Source organism: Hylobates moloch, unplaced genomic scaffold, assembly GCF_009828535.3.
Source record: "Hylobates moloch isolate HMO894 unplaced genomic scaffold, HMol_V3 SCAFFOLD_27, whole genome shotgun sequence".
In the NCBI taxonomy this organism is placed as follows: Eukaryota; Metazoa; Chordata; class Mammalia; order Primates; family Hylobatidae; genus Hylobates; species Hylobates moloch.
In genome coordinates this window covers 2,576,905-2,594,114 of record NW_026652302.1, presented here as the reverse complement: position 1 = coordinate 2,594,114, position 17,210 = coordinate 2,576,905, and the positions used below count along the sequence as shown (strand labels likewise).

Here is a 17,210-nt window from a genome sequence, read left to right as displayed (position 1 = left end):
CTCATTTACTTGCATCCCAGTATGTGACCCTCTTAAACAAGTTATTTCCTTTTGCAACGCTTGCTCCCCTTGGTTTCCACAGCAACACACTCTCTGGGTTTTTCTCCTTATTTTCTGCTCTTTCTCAGCCTTCTTGGACAGTTCCTCAACCACGGTACAGCTACTAAGTGATGGTATGTAGCAGGGCTCCTGTCCTGTAACTTTAAATAACAAACTGTTTGACAATGATTTTCGAGTTTATGCCTGGTCACCATTGCCCGAACTCTAGACTGTATTTATCTACAACTGCCTAAGTTACATAGTTATGTGGATGTCAAAAGTGTATCTTAAACTCAGAATATCCCGAAAGGAACTCTTGATTCTCAACCTCCTAAATTGCACCTTCCCTAGAATGCATCATCTCAGTGAATTTCACTACCATCCACCTATTTATTTAAGCTAAAGAAAAAAACTAGAAGTCATCCTTCATTCTCATTTTCCTTGCCTCTCACATAAAATCTCTCACTAAGCTCAGTCAATAGTACATTCTCTACTTACTCTGAAGCTATTTGTTTCTCTACATCTCCATTATTACCATCCTAGTTCAACCACTGGTCACATGTAATAGACTTATAACTGGTCTCCTAGAGTCTATTTTACCCTCCTCTAGTTAAGTTGGCAATCAGAATAATTTTCTAAAGTATAAATCAGATCATATCGTTCTCCTTGCTTAAAACCTTTCAGCGTTTAACTGTTACACTTGAATGACGTTTTACAGTCTTGACCATGATCCTCAGAGATCTCCACTGTCTGATTCACACAGTCTTTGACCTCATCACTGAACACATCAATGTCTTGGCAACCATTTACTGGTCACCCAAGTCTTCTTTCTGTTTCTGAAATATATGAAACTCATTCTATCTCACAGTCCTTACATGGGTTACTCTTATTTTTTTTTCTGCCTGGAATGACTTTTCATCAGATTATTCACTTAGCTGGGTATGTCACAACTTTTGGGTCTCACCAGGCTTAACCATCAACTCCTTAGACAGACCTAGTTGAGCATCCAATCTAAGTTATTCCTTCCCCAAGTTATGCCACATCTCAGCTTCCCTTATTTCATTTTCATCATGGAAGTTATCACTGTTGTTATTCTCTCTCTCTCTCTCTCTGTTGTATCCATCCATTGGATGTAAAATTGTCCACAAGAACAGGGACCCTCTTTTGTTTTGCTCAATGTAGCGCCTTCTGCATTTAGAACAGTAACACAGAATGACTGGGATACAGTATGTGCTCAATGAATTGTGTAAAATGAGAATTTTTAAAAAAATTTTAAAGGCTATACTAGAATACTAGGAGAGTGTAAAAGATTCTTTGGGAACTCAGAACAGAAACCTATAGTTTAATTCCTGCAGAAGGTAATACTTGAATTTATCTCAAAGGATTAGTTGAAATGAATGAAGCTGATTGAGGCGAGGAATCCAACTCACAGAAGAAAATATATCAAGGAAATAGAAGAAAGTAGGGTGCATCCCAGAAAAACACGTGGTTCTGGATTATATGCTATGGAATTCTAGAGGAGGAATAGGATGTGGGAATGGAAAGGTAAATAGGATCTAGATAGATAGAGAGGCCTTTTATGTCATGCTAAGACACTTTTACAACCTCCTTAAAATGATCAGATGTCACTAAGGGATTACAGACAGGAGGATGACTGTATCAGACTCATGATTTTGAAAGATTGCTCAGAGCCTTAGGACAGCAAATGGCAGGAGTGGAACAGCGAGACTGGCTTGTGCAGTATTCTTGGGGGGGTCTTCTGAGGGTTTTTGCCAAGGAAGTGGTGATGAGAATAGAGAAAAGGTGATCCACTGCACTGAGGAAAGGTAGGATCCAACTGACACTGTGTTTTATTTGAAGGGGATTTTAAAGAGAGATCTTGGTCATTGTCAATTTTCTGCTTTGAGTACTAAGTAGAAGGTGATGCAGGACGTTTTTGTTTACTTATCTTTTTTTATTTCTTTGGGGCAAATACCTATTAGATGGTTGTATGTGTGAGTCTGGATATCAGGAGAGAGGTTTGAGCTGGAACTAATCATTTAGAGGTTACACACATTTATGGATAAACTCAAAATATGAGGAAATACTATGTAAAATGGCAGGAACACCAAGAGGAGAGCTGTGGGAAAAGAATTAAATTGTTAACAGTGAGCAGAAGAAAGGGAGTGTTCAAAGGAGTCTGCAAGTAATTTCTATCAAAACAGAAAGAAAACCAGGAAAGAGGGATGTTATGGAAGCCTCAGGGAAGAGTTAAAAGCAAGAAACAACACTGTCACATTCCACAGAGAAGCCTAGTAAGTTAAGGACTTTCTGCGTAAGTGATCATGCATGCAGAAGTGTCTGCCACTTAATAGATGCTCAAGGACATGTTCTTTCCCTCTCCTGGTTGTTAACGTGATTAGCTTCCCTGCCAGGGCGAGTGATCTCTGAGATAACACCGTGATTTTGGTTGCTTTGTATCAGCAAAGCCCAGCACACAGTAGGCATGCAATGAAAGCTTTTTGAATGTCTAATATATAATGCTGTTTCTTTTAACTAAAAATTTGAGTTAACAATTGAAATTATTCATTAAATAGCAAGTTGATTTTTCTGTCAGTAATTTCTTACGAAGTTCAAGGAAAAAAAAAACATTGTTTGGAAATTAATATTGTCTTTTCTCTTAGCCCGGGATACATGGACAAAGTTTGGGAGCTCCTGAAAGAAATATTGCCTGAGTTTAAGCTGTCAGATGAGGCCAGCTCTGAAAGCAAAATAGCAATGTTAGATTCTAAATTAAAAGAACCAGGCAAAGAAGGGAAGGAGGGAAAAGAAATAAAGGATGGAAAGGAAGTAAAAGACGTGAAGGAATTCAAACCTGAAAGTTCTTTGACAACACTAAAGGCTCCTGAGAAAAGCGACAAAGTTCCAAAGGGTAAGATATTTTACATCAAAATGTGATTCAGTATGGACATTGCATATAAAAGCCTTACAATTGTATTTGATGTGTTGCTAGAAATAGTGGTTTTGATCCAGACCCCAAGACAGGGTTCTTGGATCTCACGCAGTAGGGAATTCAAGGCAAGTCACAGAGTGGAGTAAGAAGAGATAGTTTATTGAAAGCTCCTCAATTACAGAGTAGGGCATCTTCAGCAAGCAAAGAAAGGTGCTGTCTTTGTTTTCAGTTTTTCTTCCTTTTTTTTTTTTTTTTTTCTTTTTGGGATGTAGTTGTGCTCTTGTTGCCCAGGCTGGAATCCAGTGGCACAATCTCGGCTCACTGCAACCTTCATCTCCCAGGATCAAGTGATCCTCCTGCCTCAGCCTCCCAAGTAGCTGGGATTACAGGCGCACACCACCATGCCCAGTTAATTTTTGTGTTTTTAGTAGAGACAGGGTTTCACCATGTTGGCCATGCTGGTCTTAAACTCCTGACCTCAGGCGATCCACCCACCTCAGCATCCCAAAGTGTTGGGATTACAGGTGTGAGCCACTGCACCCAGCCCAGTTTTTCTTATATAGGAGTCTTATCTATGTAAAAGCCAAGCTAAGCTCAGCTGTCTTGACAGCATGACAAAATGTAGTATTCTGTTGATTTAAAGAAAGTTATACTTGGCATTTTAGTGCATTAAGTACATCAAAGCATAATAATAATTATCTTGAAAGCATACTTTTTACAGGCATTGGGACATATGGACATATTGCTATGGGTATTCAGACATCTGGACATTCTGCTGTTGTAAGAGTGTGTCCCTTGCAGGTATCGTTAGGCTGTATCTTCAGCTATAAACATGTAATGACTGTGGGTCATGACTGGCAAGAAATATGCCTTGTTAGTCTTAAGATGGAGCTGAACTTAAAATGGGGTTTCTCAAGGCCTCTGAGGCTCCTGCTTCCCTAAGAAATGCATCTTTGTTGTCGTTATCCTTTCTTAAGTTTTTGTGACAACAGCCATGTAATTAAGAACTTTCTTTTCTAGGACTTTAGGACTTATAACGGTGTTTACTATATGCTAATTATTATTCCACGTTTTGCTTTCTTTGAAAATCAAAAGCAATTCTCTACTTTGATGCTACCAAATTAATCTAGTATTAATTTAGGAAGATAGATTAAGCTCTCAATTTCCATTAAACATGTATTTCTCCTATTTAAAAAGTAAAAAGTGGCAGAACTTGACAATGATGACTGGTAGAATTCCAAGCTGCAAAGTAGGATAGATGGTTGTACCGTTTAGGAGAGATCACAAAATGATTTTGAATATATTGAAATTGAGGTGACTTTAAGACAACCAAGTCGATTTTTCATGTCAAGACTCCTAGGCTGGTGATATACACTTGGGAGTCATTAACAAATGCCTGCAAAATTAAACCAGGAATGATATTTCCCTAGGAGACAGTATAGAGTGAGCAGATGAGGGAGGCTGAGACTGAGTCCTGTAGAAGCGGAACATCTAAGAGGTTGGCACAAAATCATGAACTGCTGAATGAAGAGTAAGGACCAGCCAGGGGAGCAGGGACAACATCAGCAGAGCATTCTGTCACTGGGGCCAAAGGAAAAGGTGTTCCGAGAACCAGAGATTATATTAAATATTCTGGGAAGATGGGAAGATGAACTATGATGAAAATTTAAATTTCTCAATTACATTTTGTGATATGGAGGTCATTGCGCACTTGTGAGTGATAGAAGTAGAAGATACATTGGAGGGAGTAAGAAGGAAGTGGGAAGTAAAAGAATGTATAAACAACCCTGTGAGAAGCTTGGCCTTGAAGAACAGGAAACTGCAAAGTGGAAGCTGATAGGGAAGAATGTGGGATGCAGAGAGAATATGTATTTGTGGATGTAGTGAAGGAAAATTGGGTTTTTTTCAGTGATGACTGGAAAGATCCCACTGAGATGACTGCAGTAGTATACATTTTCTTTTTTTTTTTTTTTTTTTTTTTTTTTTTTGAGACAGAGTCTCGCTCTGTTGCCCAGGCTGGAGTGCCCTGGCGCAATCTCGGCTCACTGCAAGCTCCGCCTCCCAGGTTCACGGCATTCTCCTGCCTCAGCCTCTCCGAGTAGCTGGGACTACAGGCGCCCGCCACCACGCCCGGCTAATTTTTTTGTATTTTTAGTAGAGACGGGGTTTCACCATGGTCTTGTTCTCCTGACCTCGTGATCCGCCCGCCTCGGCCTCCCAAAGTGCTGGGATTACAAGCGTGAGCCACCGCGCCCGGCCAATAGTAGTATACTTTTTCTGAGAAGAAGGAGCAAGTTCCACACCCCAGCTAGAAGGGGATTGGGCCAACCCAGGGAGAGCAATGGCTCCTCCATTCTCATAGGTGGGCATAGTTCATGGGGGAGTGAATACAGGTGTAGGTGGGTAAACGGGTTTGGTAGGAGAAGATGAGGGCTTCACACCAAAGACTTCTACTTTTTGTTTATACACAGCCTAGCTATGAGCTGAAAGTGAGGTGGAGGTGGAAGATGTAGATTCTCACGGAGATTTAAAATAGATGTGGCAAGCTTTGCAGAACTATGGGAGGATCATCTCTAGTGGGACTCAGCTGCCAAGTTTATTCAGAGTGGGGTTTTGCCAGATGGGTGGGATGAAATGACAGAGGAGCAATCCTTATTTAGGGTATTGGCAAAAACACATTTTGGTGAGCACTGTTGTACACTATCCAAATTTCTATGTGAAACAGTTTGATTTTTTTTCTATTTATAGTTTTTATTATGTATTATTTTTAAGTCACAAATTCTGAATAGAAGTTTGAAAGCTCTTAAATTCCTATTTGAAAATTATACATGCACTCAAATATCACTTCCTAAAATTAGATTTATTGAATTAAGGTAATATATATAGAAAATTCACAAATAAAATTCTGATAATAAACTTTTTAAAAACCTAAACTTCCTGGTTAAATGTTTTATCCTGTGATTGAAGTTATAGTTATCTTTACTTTTATATCTAATTTAAGTGTTAAATCTACTGAAAAAACTAAGATATGGGCCGGGCATACTTGCTCACGCCTGTATTCCCAGCACTTTGAGAGGCTGATGCTGGCAGATCACTTGAGCTCAGGAGTTCAAGACCAGCCTAGACAACATGGTGAAACCCTGTCTCTATAAAAAAGAAAAATAAAAAGAAAAGAAAAAGAAAAATTATCAAGGTGTGATGGTGCACACCTGTAGTCCCAGCTATTCAGGAGGCTGAGGTGGGAGAATTGCTTGAGCATGGGAGGTCAATGCTGCAGTGAGCTGAGACCTTGCCACTGCACTCCATCCTGGGCTGCAAAGTGAAAGCCTGTCAAAAAGAAAAAAAAAAAAAAAGCTAAGATATGAAACATGTCTATTTTGGATGTTCAGAAACATTAAAAGTAGATAATGTCACAGTTTTTATTTATGAAAATTTTAAAGATGAGCAACCTGATCAATGATGATTACAAACTTAACAGATGATGCAGAGAATGAAATGACAGAAATCTACAATTTCTGTCTCAGAATTGAGACAGACTTGTTAGGGAATTAACAAAATCTTCGAGAAAAGTATTTTAGGTTGAAGAAGAATATGTTTTATGGATTGAGTATATGAATGAGCATTCAAATGGTGGGAATAGTTCTGGATGCAAGAGTTTTATTACCCAAGCCATGTAGGCAATAAGATGCTGGTTTGGGACTTTGGTCGGAATCTGGGCTCCACAAGAAAATATTTTGGAGTCAGAAAACTGTGTTTCCTGTAAGTGGAGGACCCAGATAAGGAAAATCTGAGAGGGCTCTACACTTAGGACTTAACTTTCAGTACAGGCTTTGCTGTGTTTTGTTTTTATTTTTAAAATGAGAAAATTACCTTGATACTATCTTATATAAAGAAAATATATTCAAATAATTATCTTCATGAAACAAAATTTTATGCAGTAGATAAAAAGCAATGCTGCATTTATTTCATGATATATCTCAATTTTCAAAGTTCTCCCTGGCTTTATCGTGATGTTTCTAATTAGAGGGGATCATGTTTTGGAGAAATTATGGCATAATTTTACATTAAATAATACTATTATTTTGGCCTTTTTTCTTTCAGACAACGACTGAATAAGAAATATAGTTTGAGATTGTCTAGTTAAAATATTTATTGTGATTTTTTTCATATGTTAGAGAAAGCAGATGCAAGAGACATCGGAAAGAAGAGAAGCAAAGATGTAGAAAAGGAAAAATTCAAATTCTCACTTCATGGTTCAAGATCCTCGTCAGAAGTGCAGTACTCTGTGCAGTCCCTATCAGATTGTAAGCTCCTAATTTCTTAGAATAATAACTATTTTAGTTGTTTCTTAAAATGCTGGAAAACCTTGGAACATAGAAATACATTTTTTCTTTTGAAATAACTAAATAAACTTATTCAAGGTTGCCATAAATGTTGAGTTCTCTGATGGGTGGGTGTGTTGGGCCAAAGTCCTACCAATGAGACAGAAGCCTCTTATCCAAATTACAGTGCAATTGTCACAGAAGGAGTATCCACATATGGGACAGGCTTCTGCTGGTCGCTTTCAGGTATTGCTCTAAAAAATACTCATCATCCAAATTAAGGAAATTCAAAGTTACTTGTTTGTGTGGTTAGATGCCAGCCACCAAATGAAACAAAAGCCTACATCTGGCTCCTTGCTCACAGTGGGCCTCCAGCTCTTTTACTGTGTTTTAGAAAATAACTGTGAGGTCGGAGACTCTAGAAGTCATTGTTTATATCACGACACTGACAACCACACTTTTTGTGTATCGCATTGTGACTGGGTGGATGTACAAGATCTATTTATAATAGCCTCGTTGTATAAAGGTCAACTATTTTTGTGAAAATGCTCAGGTTTCTCTCTCACTTAAAATCACATTGGAGATATTTCATTTTAATTAATATCTTTCCAATTTGGACTTACAAATTATCTCTAAAGACCCCTTGGCTACTGCACTTTTGTCCTCTGTACCAGCTAAAACAGTCTAGGTATAGTAGCCTTTAAACAAATTGTATCAGGTTGAAAGAAAACATGCTGTAAAAAAATGATACCTCAACCTATTCAGGAGGCTATCAGGAGGAAGACTAGAGCGTCTCTTTTGAGTCTCAGCTTTGGCTCATCTATCTTGGTGCTTCCAGAGTGTAGGTTATCATTTTCACCTCATCCTTTATTAGCTAGTCAAAAATATGTGTTTTTACCTCTAGTAGTGTGCTTTATTCATAAATTTTTATCTTTTTTCTTAATATATTATGATGATTTGTATGGGGACATTTTAATAATTATGGCTTTTTATTTTTACTGAAACATGTCTAGTGATGTGGATAGAAAAAAGTCACTATTGTGTTTTTAATTCTACATTAAAAATCGTTTTCTTATACTGATGCCTTAAGCAATATTTTTTGATAGTGAGAAACATTACATTAGCAGATTTACTGATGGTTCTTCATCTTTGTGAAAATGGCTAAAACTTTCTCTGAGTTCTTTCTTTGTGAAAATAAAAGTAATGATGCCTTCTTTCTCCTGCTGAACTTGTAGTTAAGGTCATTCCAACACATAGAATGTGGTTCAGTTTGGACTGTGGAGTCAAGCTGCTTGAGTTCAATATCTGCTCCAACACTAAGTGTATAAGTATCAGGCAAGTGATAGAACCTCTTTAAACTCAGGATCTGTATAAATCAGCATTATTGTTTTGGTGAGGGTCCTTGTGAGAATCAAGTGTTGAATCCAGGTAAAGTGCTTAGCACTTGTTGGTAGAGCTACATTTTAGCATACTTATTGCAAAAGCCTTTGTTAATTCTTACATGTGCTAAAGATACGGTGTTAGAAAGAACTCTATAGGAGTACTTTATCTGGCATAAATAAGAGGGTGGCCATGTGAACTTCCTTCTCCCACAGAGTTAAATCTAAGTGCATTTCTGATGGTGTTATAATTCATTTCCTTCAATCAGCTGCTTTGGTTTCACTTGTAAAGGAGATAATGGGTAGACAGTAAGCGTTCAAGAGGTAATTCAGTTACAATTCAAACTCATATGGAAAAAATAACATGACATTTATATTGTTTGTTTGTTTATTTATTTATTTGACACAGATTCTTGCTGTGTCACCCAGGCTGGAGTGCAGTGGCGCAATCTCAGCTCACTGCAATCTCCACCTCCCAGATTCAAGCAAGTCTCGTGCCTCAACCTCCCAAGTAGCTGGGACTGCAGGCATATGCCATTACACCCGGCTAATTCTTGTATTTTTAGTAGAGACGAGCTTCATCATGTTGGCCAGGCTGGTCTCAAACTCCTGACCTCAAGTGATCCACCCACCTTGGCCTCCCAAAGTGCTGGGACTATAGGCATGTGCCACCACTCTCGGCCTATATTGTTTATGTTTGATTTGATATTAGATGTGTTGTAGTTAATTCTGATAAGTCACTGAAAACGTAATATAAAGAACCCCTGTTTTATTAATTTTTTCAAAGTAGCATATTTATCACAACGGTCATTAAAATAAAATGGGGCTCATAGTTTTAAATGCCATAGGAGATATAGTTTTATAATAGCAGAAGACATGTAGAGATTTATATATACTTACATGTCATCTAATATTATCCAATGCATACCCTAATAATGACTTGACATTTAAGATTTCATTTTGTTATTTTCAAAATAAGTGTATTCATTTAGGTACACTAGCTGGTATGCCTAACAAATGATTCTAATGTCATATATATTTCTTTCTCAATTAAAAAGACTAGTGTTAATCACTGGCAGGAAGTTATTTTCCAAATGGCACTGAAGAGACCCAGGCTCCTTTCATTTTATGCCTCTTATACCTCTAGCATTCTAAAGTTCTATACCAGTGGGAAGAAAAAGAGCTTGGAGGATTGCAGGAGCAAGATGTCTGAAATCAAAACAAGCTGTATTGTATATCACTTCTGGTCTCATTCTGTTGAAGACAATTCAGTCCAATGGCCACACCTGACTTTAAGAGGAGTTGGAAATACGGAATGTGACATGTGCTAAAGATCGATCATTTCAGGAGAAAGAGGAAACCATTTGGTGAACAATGATCAATCTTTACCACATTCTACTTTCATGATCACCAGATACCCATTTCACTCTTCTTCTCACATATATGTTCAATACTTACCAAGAGTCCCAGTCCAAATTATTATCTAGTAATTTCATCTAGTTAAAATATCCAGGATCTCCAAGTCATGTACCTGCACACACGTGCTTACAGATATACCCATATGTATCCACTCCCATCTCTCATGAGGAAACCTGGGGATCCACCTCACACAGCAAAATATTTGGTAAAACTGGAACCTGTGACAATTTAGAAGTTAGCCATGTACTCAGTGAACCTGAGTCTCTAAAATAAGTGGTTGAAAATCTACTATGCTAGGCAGTGTTAAGTTTGTAATATCTACTGTTAGCAAGATATTTCAAATAAGAAATGAGTTCAGGGAAGAATTGTCTGTTTTTCCAAAATAAATGGGAAAAAAATAGAGAAATTTCTGAGATCACAGAACATACAAAATTGAAAAAGAAGGCTATTTCTTTACCACAATTAATTGGAGATAAGGCTGGTCTTGAAGACAGCCATGTTCCTCCCTTTTTATGCCTCCTATACTCTAGCATGTGAATTCTAAAGTTCTATAACAGTGGGAAGTAAAAGAGCTTGGAGGATTGCAGGTGCAAAGGTGTTTGAAGTAAAAACAAGCTGTATTGTTTATCACTTCTGGTCTCATTCTATTGAAGACAATTCAATTTAATAGCCATACCTGAGTATTTAACAACAAAGGTCCATGATATATTTTGGATATTTGTCCTCGCCGAAACCTCATTTTGAATTGTAATCCCCAGTGCTAGAGGTGGAACCTGGTGGGAGTGGACCTGAGGGCAGATCCCTCATGGCTTGGTGCTGTCTTCATGACAGTAAGTTCTTGCAAGATCTGGTCATTTAAAACTGTGTAGCATCTCCCCCTACTCTCTTCTTGCTCCCATTCTCACCAGGTGAGACACCTGCTCCCCCTTTTGCCTTCTGCCATGAGTAAAAGCTCCCTGAGGCCTCCCCAGAAACAGATACCAGATCTAGGCTTCCTGTACACCCTGCAGAACCGTGAGCCAATTAAACCTCTTTTCTTTATAAATTATCCAGTCTCAGGTATCTCTTTATAGCCATGCAAGTATGGCCTAATACAGTCCAGTAAAACTTAAACAACACACCTGGTTGTGTCAAAGATTAAGACTGCAACCTCTTTGCTGCAGCTATCTTCCAAGTAGCCTCTATGAAGCAAAGAAGCAAAGAAGTAAATTAGCCTTGGGAATTATGCTCAAGAAAGACTATGGACATGTGGAACTGATGAAACAAATAGATTAGAAGCCCACTAATACATATTTTTTAAAAACTTGTATTAAGAAATTAGGGGCCTGGTATAAAAGGCCTTTTATTTTTCAGCTTTGCATCAAATATTGGACCTGCAAACATTGTCTGGTAGGAAGTGGGTCGGAACACATTCGAGTCATCTTCTTTAGATATTGCCACATAGAATAATAGACAATAAAAAATTGCCAGAAAGACCAGGGACTACTTTACACTTCACACTTCTCAACTGTGTACTTGACATGTTGCTTAACCTATCTGTAACTCAGCTTACTTGCCTGAAAAATACTGTTAAAAATAGAATTTATTTCATAGGGTTTATGTGAACTGACTCATATGAAATACTTAGGCCTTAGCATAGAGTAGGCATTCACTGAAGGTTAGCTATTCTAAATTAACTAAATATCACATCTGAAAAAAATCATATATAATCTTTAACAAATACTTCTAATGGACTTACAGTATTTTGGGGTTCATCTCACTGGGACTCAAAATTTCAGGCTGAAATTTTTATAGTTTCAGACAGTAAATGTTCAACATAAAATGAAATCAATGATAGAAGTGGTATTTAAGTAATCTTACATATTTTATAGCAGTCTTCTGAAATATGCTTATAGAAAGCAAAAAAGGCTGTATCGCATGTAAAATAAAACATTTAAATCATACAAACGTAGCAAAAGCTTCTTTTGGGCAATAAAATACATATAATTAGTATGGCAGTTGTAGGCCATATAAGACTCATAATTACTGTACAAAATATTTTAAAGCAGTTTTAGATACTAAGATGTTAAACTTCATCTCATCATTCAAGAGTATATTTTTTCTTAAATTTCTTCCTCAATTATTAAGCATTATTATATGCAGCTATGCTAATTCAATACAAAGTTACTTCAACAACTGGAAAGATAAGGAAATTTCATGGTTTGTACCATTGATAGTTCACTGAAAGAAATTATAGAGCCCCTAGATTTAAACATTTGTCTTTAAGATATTCTAAAAGCAGTTTTATTGATATATAATAAAATCAAAAAGCATTATGAGTGTTCCAATATTGCAGAATCACACAACGTATTTACAGAGAGATAAAATCTCTATTTAATAGCATATTCCTATCTAGCTTTTACAGATTGATATTTAGCTAATAGCATCAGTATAGTGATACCAATATTCATAATCAGCTTCTAGTCTAATTAACCTGTGCCTATGCTATACTACTTATTAAATATTTAAAACTTCACCCTTGACTAAACACTTGTGTTATTTTTTAATATTTCAACATTAAATATTACAATCCCATATAAAATGTGTAATTATCCTAAAATTTGGAGCAAATTTTTTTGTCATCAACATCATTTCTATAATATGTCAAGACCACATTCTTTACTCCAAGTTTCTAAAGTTATGTTTTTCTAAGACCTCACCTGGAATTCTCAGGTTTCCATATATTTTATTACATAATGTTATAAAGTAAATGAGAACTTTTTTCAAAATACCTGTATCACAAACTTTATTTTTAATATCATAAGGAAAATAAAAGTTCAAAAGACTTATTAAAGATCAAGGACAAAGTACTTAATGTGATAATATTAAATATTAAGCTTTAGAAAATTTTAGGGAAGACATCAAAATTTCTAATGCATAATGTACAAATGTGGGATATAATGTGGACCAAAATACTTTTACATGTTATGATTTTTAAAACAAGATTTAGAAAAGAGTTAATGAAATAGATCAACCTGAATGAGCCATGGGGTGCCCAGACATTTGGTCAAACATTATGTAAGGTGTATGTTTAACATCTGGAAACTCAGCTGACTTTTATAAAGAAGCCCAATCTTGCTCAGTAGCCAGGCTCAGAGAGGAAACCTCACTCTTCTTCCCTCCACCTCTCATGCTTCATGCTTTCCTAAGGTGTAGACAGCCAACTGCTTAACCTTGAACCTGGAAAGTACATTTAATCTCATCCTCTTCCTTGAGCAGAAAGTTCTGCAGATAGATAAAAAAAATTGATTTTTAAAATTTTATCCATTTTAATATTTAGCAGTCATCACTGTCAGGAACTTCCTCTCCATAACTAGTCTTCAACTCTCAGCTGACACCTAAAGACATTTCACAATCTTTCTTTTGATTAGAGGACTTATTGGAGGGCTTCGATTAGATTGATCAGTGAGAAAAGTAACTGGACTGTAAATTACTGGTCACTGCTGAAGGCCATTCTGGTCAATGTGGGTATCTCAAATGGTTTTATCTGATGATAGGAGTGCATGAAAAGTATTTTCATTAACATTCTTTTTAAAAGGAATAATTATTTTGCTGCATCCTTAAACTTAAGATGATTAGTCATATTTAAGAACATATTATTTCATACAAGTTATCACACAATACACAGTACCTTGTACTCCACAAGGAGTAAACCAAATTATTAACCAAGCCTCTGTAGAGTTAGTTAATCCAACTAACTTTGGATTAAAAGTTAGTTGGGGAGACAGCATCCGTGGACATTAGATGATAACTAACATCATCAAACAAATGTAGCATAGATAAATGAGCAACGTAGGGAAAAAGCAATCAATATGTGTTGGCAAGGTGTATGAGAAATGTATAAATTTCAATTTTGAAATGTAAAAGTATGTTTCTCTAAGTTTGGCAGATTTTCATATCTCCATTCTAGAGATATACTGGGCTGACAACTAATTTATGTTCTGTGGTCTTAAAGATATTATTCTTTTGTAAACATAGTATCAAATATAGTTAAATGTCAGTATGTAAGTTTGTAAAAAATTTTAATTAAAAATAAAAAGAGGCTAAAATAAATTGACTTCTATTTATTTGTCCAAAATATTTGCAGGACCAAAAAATACTGAATAAAATAATCAAATAGAATAATTTCAAGGATAAGAAAAACATAACAAATAAGCAATGCTCAAAAGCAAATTCTACCATCATTAAACATTTCAAACTAAATTATTTATGCCTTACATCTTCGTGAAAAAATTCATTTTACTTATGTTTTCTTTTTGAAGTGACAAAATGACATAGAAACTCCTGGACTTTCTATAAGTTCAACATAGAATAAAGATTCTATCTATGAAAGAAAAGAAATGATTCCATTTAAAAATAATTCCTTTGGAACATTCTCATTTGTGGACCATTCTATGTTGCACTGATGAATAACTAGAATATATTTATATAATAACTGTTCGTCATGAGGTATAATAAGGTCTTAAATTATTAAATAGTAATAATGTGAACTTAAAAGGAATGAGGCAGGCTACAAAATAGATACATCTTTGAGATTTAACATCTGTTAAATTCATTTTGCATCCTTTATGTATTTTTCACCAGCCCAAAGATAAATTCATTAAGGCAATTGAACAATCTGGAGTGAGCAACTGACAGACCGATTTTAACTAGAATTTTCATGACATAATATATGTTTGTTTTACAGGTTCTTCTGCAATACAGACCTCTCATATGGTTGTATATGCGACATTTACACCTCTCTACTTGTTTGAAAACAAGATCTTTTCATTAGAGAAGATGGTAAGCATTCAAGCTTAGGAAACCGTATTATTTATTTTGTGTGTGTGGGTGCACGTGTGTGTGTGATTACTTGCTGTGGTAGATGGCACATGAAAATTTAATTAAAATTCTATCTGTGGATGTCAGTTTCCTTATCTTCAAAATTAGATACTCAACCTAAGGGATCTGACACATCCAAAATTATCTTAGATGATTGCAACAGCTCTGACTAATTATAAAAAAGGAAAAGAAAAAATATATAGTCACATTTAATTTTTATAGATCCTTCTGTTATAATCAAAAAGAAAGATACAGAATTTATGTATTTCAGTGAAAATCATAGAAATTATTCCTAGATAATAATTAATGACCTTGCCATAAATAGGTCACATATGTTTTCTTAAAATAAGATGATATTAGTGAATTCACCCTCAGGCTGGAGAGAGACTGCTATGATCTTTCTTGTATCATAAAATAATACAAAATAAATGCTAATTGTTTTCTTATACATTTAACAAATTGTAGAAAATTTAGAAAATGTAGTGAAAGGAAATACAATTAAAATATTTATAGTATAAATGGTAAGGCATAGGCCTTATTAACATTTTGGCATATATACTTTGATTTTTCTTCTATACTCTATTCTGTGTTTGTATGTGTATACCTTTTTTACTGGAATCACACTTCATATTACATTTGGCAACCACCTTTTCACTTAATAAGATATTAACATTTTTTCATGATGTTAAATTTTAATCAATATGTTTAGTGCTTGCATAGTATTTATGCATTTTCATAATTTTTAAGCTCTACTGTTCTTGGACAGAAAAACACCTCTTCTCCTTCCCTTGTGATGGTGAAGTCCATCAAGTTATTAACAATCTATTTAAACAAATGCCCTACTGCTTTTGGGGTTTTTGAATCCCAAATCTGTTTGGGAACTCTAAACATCTAACACTTTATTACTAGGATTTCATAGTCTGAAGTCACTAAAGTATAAACTGCATGACGCAGCAATATGATTACATGTGAATGTTCATTTAGTTAGCTAGAAAGAGCTATGTTTTAAAACTTTAATGGAAATTAGCTTGAAACATAAATATTCCATTTGAATGCTTGTTATACTTTACTATGTGCATTACATTTGTCTTTTAGATTATGCCTGGGGGGCATGTTGCTAACATTTTTCCGCTTCTCTTTCTTCCCATTCTTTCTTCTCCACTTTTTTAGATAAAAATAATTCCTTCCAGAAAAATTTTACTATATAACAGTGTTCATATTGTAAGAGGATTATGTGCCATCCTGAATATGGCAGTTTCACTATTTTTAATCCAAAGTTAGAAAACATTAGCCATGGTTGAATAGCAGAAACAGCAATTTGGACTGAATCTAAAAACCAGCAACTTTCAACAATCTAAATGTACTTCTAAAGCCTCTCCCAAGTCAAGCCTCTTGCTAAGATTAGGGCTGGCCTTCTCACGCCTGCCTTTCTTTTAACGTCTTTGCATGCTACTGGCCTATGTGCTGTCTCAGATATGCTAGCAAGTAAATGCTCTAACTCATTGGACTGCTGAAGAATACCAGCAATGCCCCGTCAATGATAGACTGAATAAAGAAAATATGGTACATATGCACAATGGAATACTATGCAGCCATAAAAAGGAATGAGATCATGTCCTTTGCAGGGACATGGATGAAGCCAGAAGCCATTATCCTCAGCAAACTAACACAAGAACAGAAAATCACACACCACATGTTCTCACTCATAAGTGGGAGCTGAACACTGAGAACACATGGACACAGAGAGGGGAACAATACACAACGGCCTGTTGTGGGATGGGGTTGAGGGGAAGGAACTTAGAGAATGGGTCAATAGGTGCAGCAAACCACCATGGCACACATATACCTATGTAACAAGCCTGCACATTCTGCACATGTATCCTGTTTGGTTTTTTTTAGAAGAAATAAAGAAAATGAAAAAGAATACCAGCAATGCTTTATGGAGTGCCATAGTCTCATGTCTGAGAAGTATTCAAACCCCCTTTAAAACCACAAAGTGTAAGCAGAGGATAAAAGCATTATAAAAAGAATGGGGTGCAAAATAATCCTTTTGAACTTTTGGTAGTGCTACTGAGAAACTCAAATTTAAATACTGCTCATTTTTAAGTTAAAAAACCAAGACTAAAGACTAAAAACTCACATCTGTTTATTCATTGGTTAATTCAACATATTTTATGAATTATCTATGATATACTATTATATGCTAAACAATATGCTATGTTCTGAAGATATGATGATAAGCAAGATTGACAAGGTCCT

General features: G+C 35.8%; 1 protein-coding gene across 1 annotated transcript in view; it reads left to right on the top strand.

Annotated features, from left to right (window-relative positions):
* LOC116463107 (androglobin) overlaps positions 1-17,210 on the top strand; it is a 183,641-nt gene that overhangs the window by 50,695 nt on the left and 115,736 nt on the right. Inside the window, exons 8-10 of the mRNA XM_032146070.2 lie at positions 2,703-2,950; positions 7,147-7,275; positions 14,818-14,912. Coding sequence (XP_032001961.1) covers positions 2,703-2,950; positions 7,147-7,275; positions 14,818-14,912 — 472 coding nt within the window. The remainder of the gene's footprint in view (positions 1-2,702; positions 2,951-7,146; positions 7,276-14,817; positions 14,913-17,210) is intronic.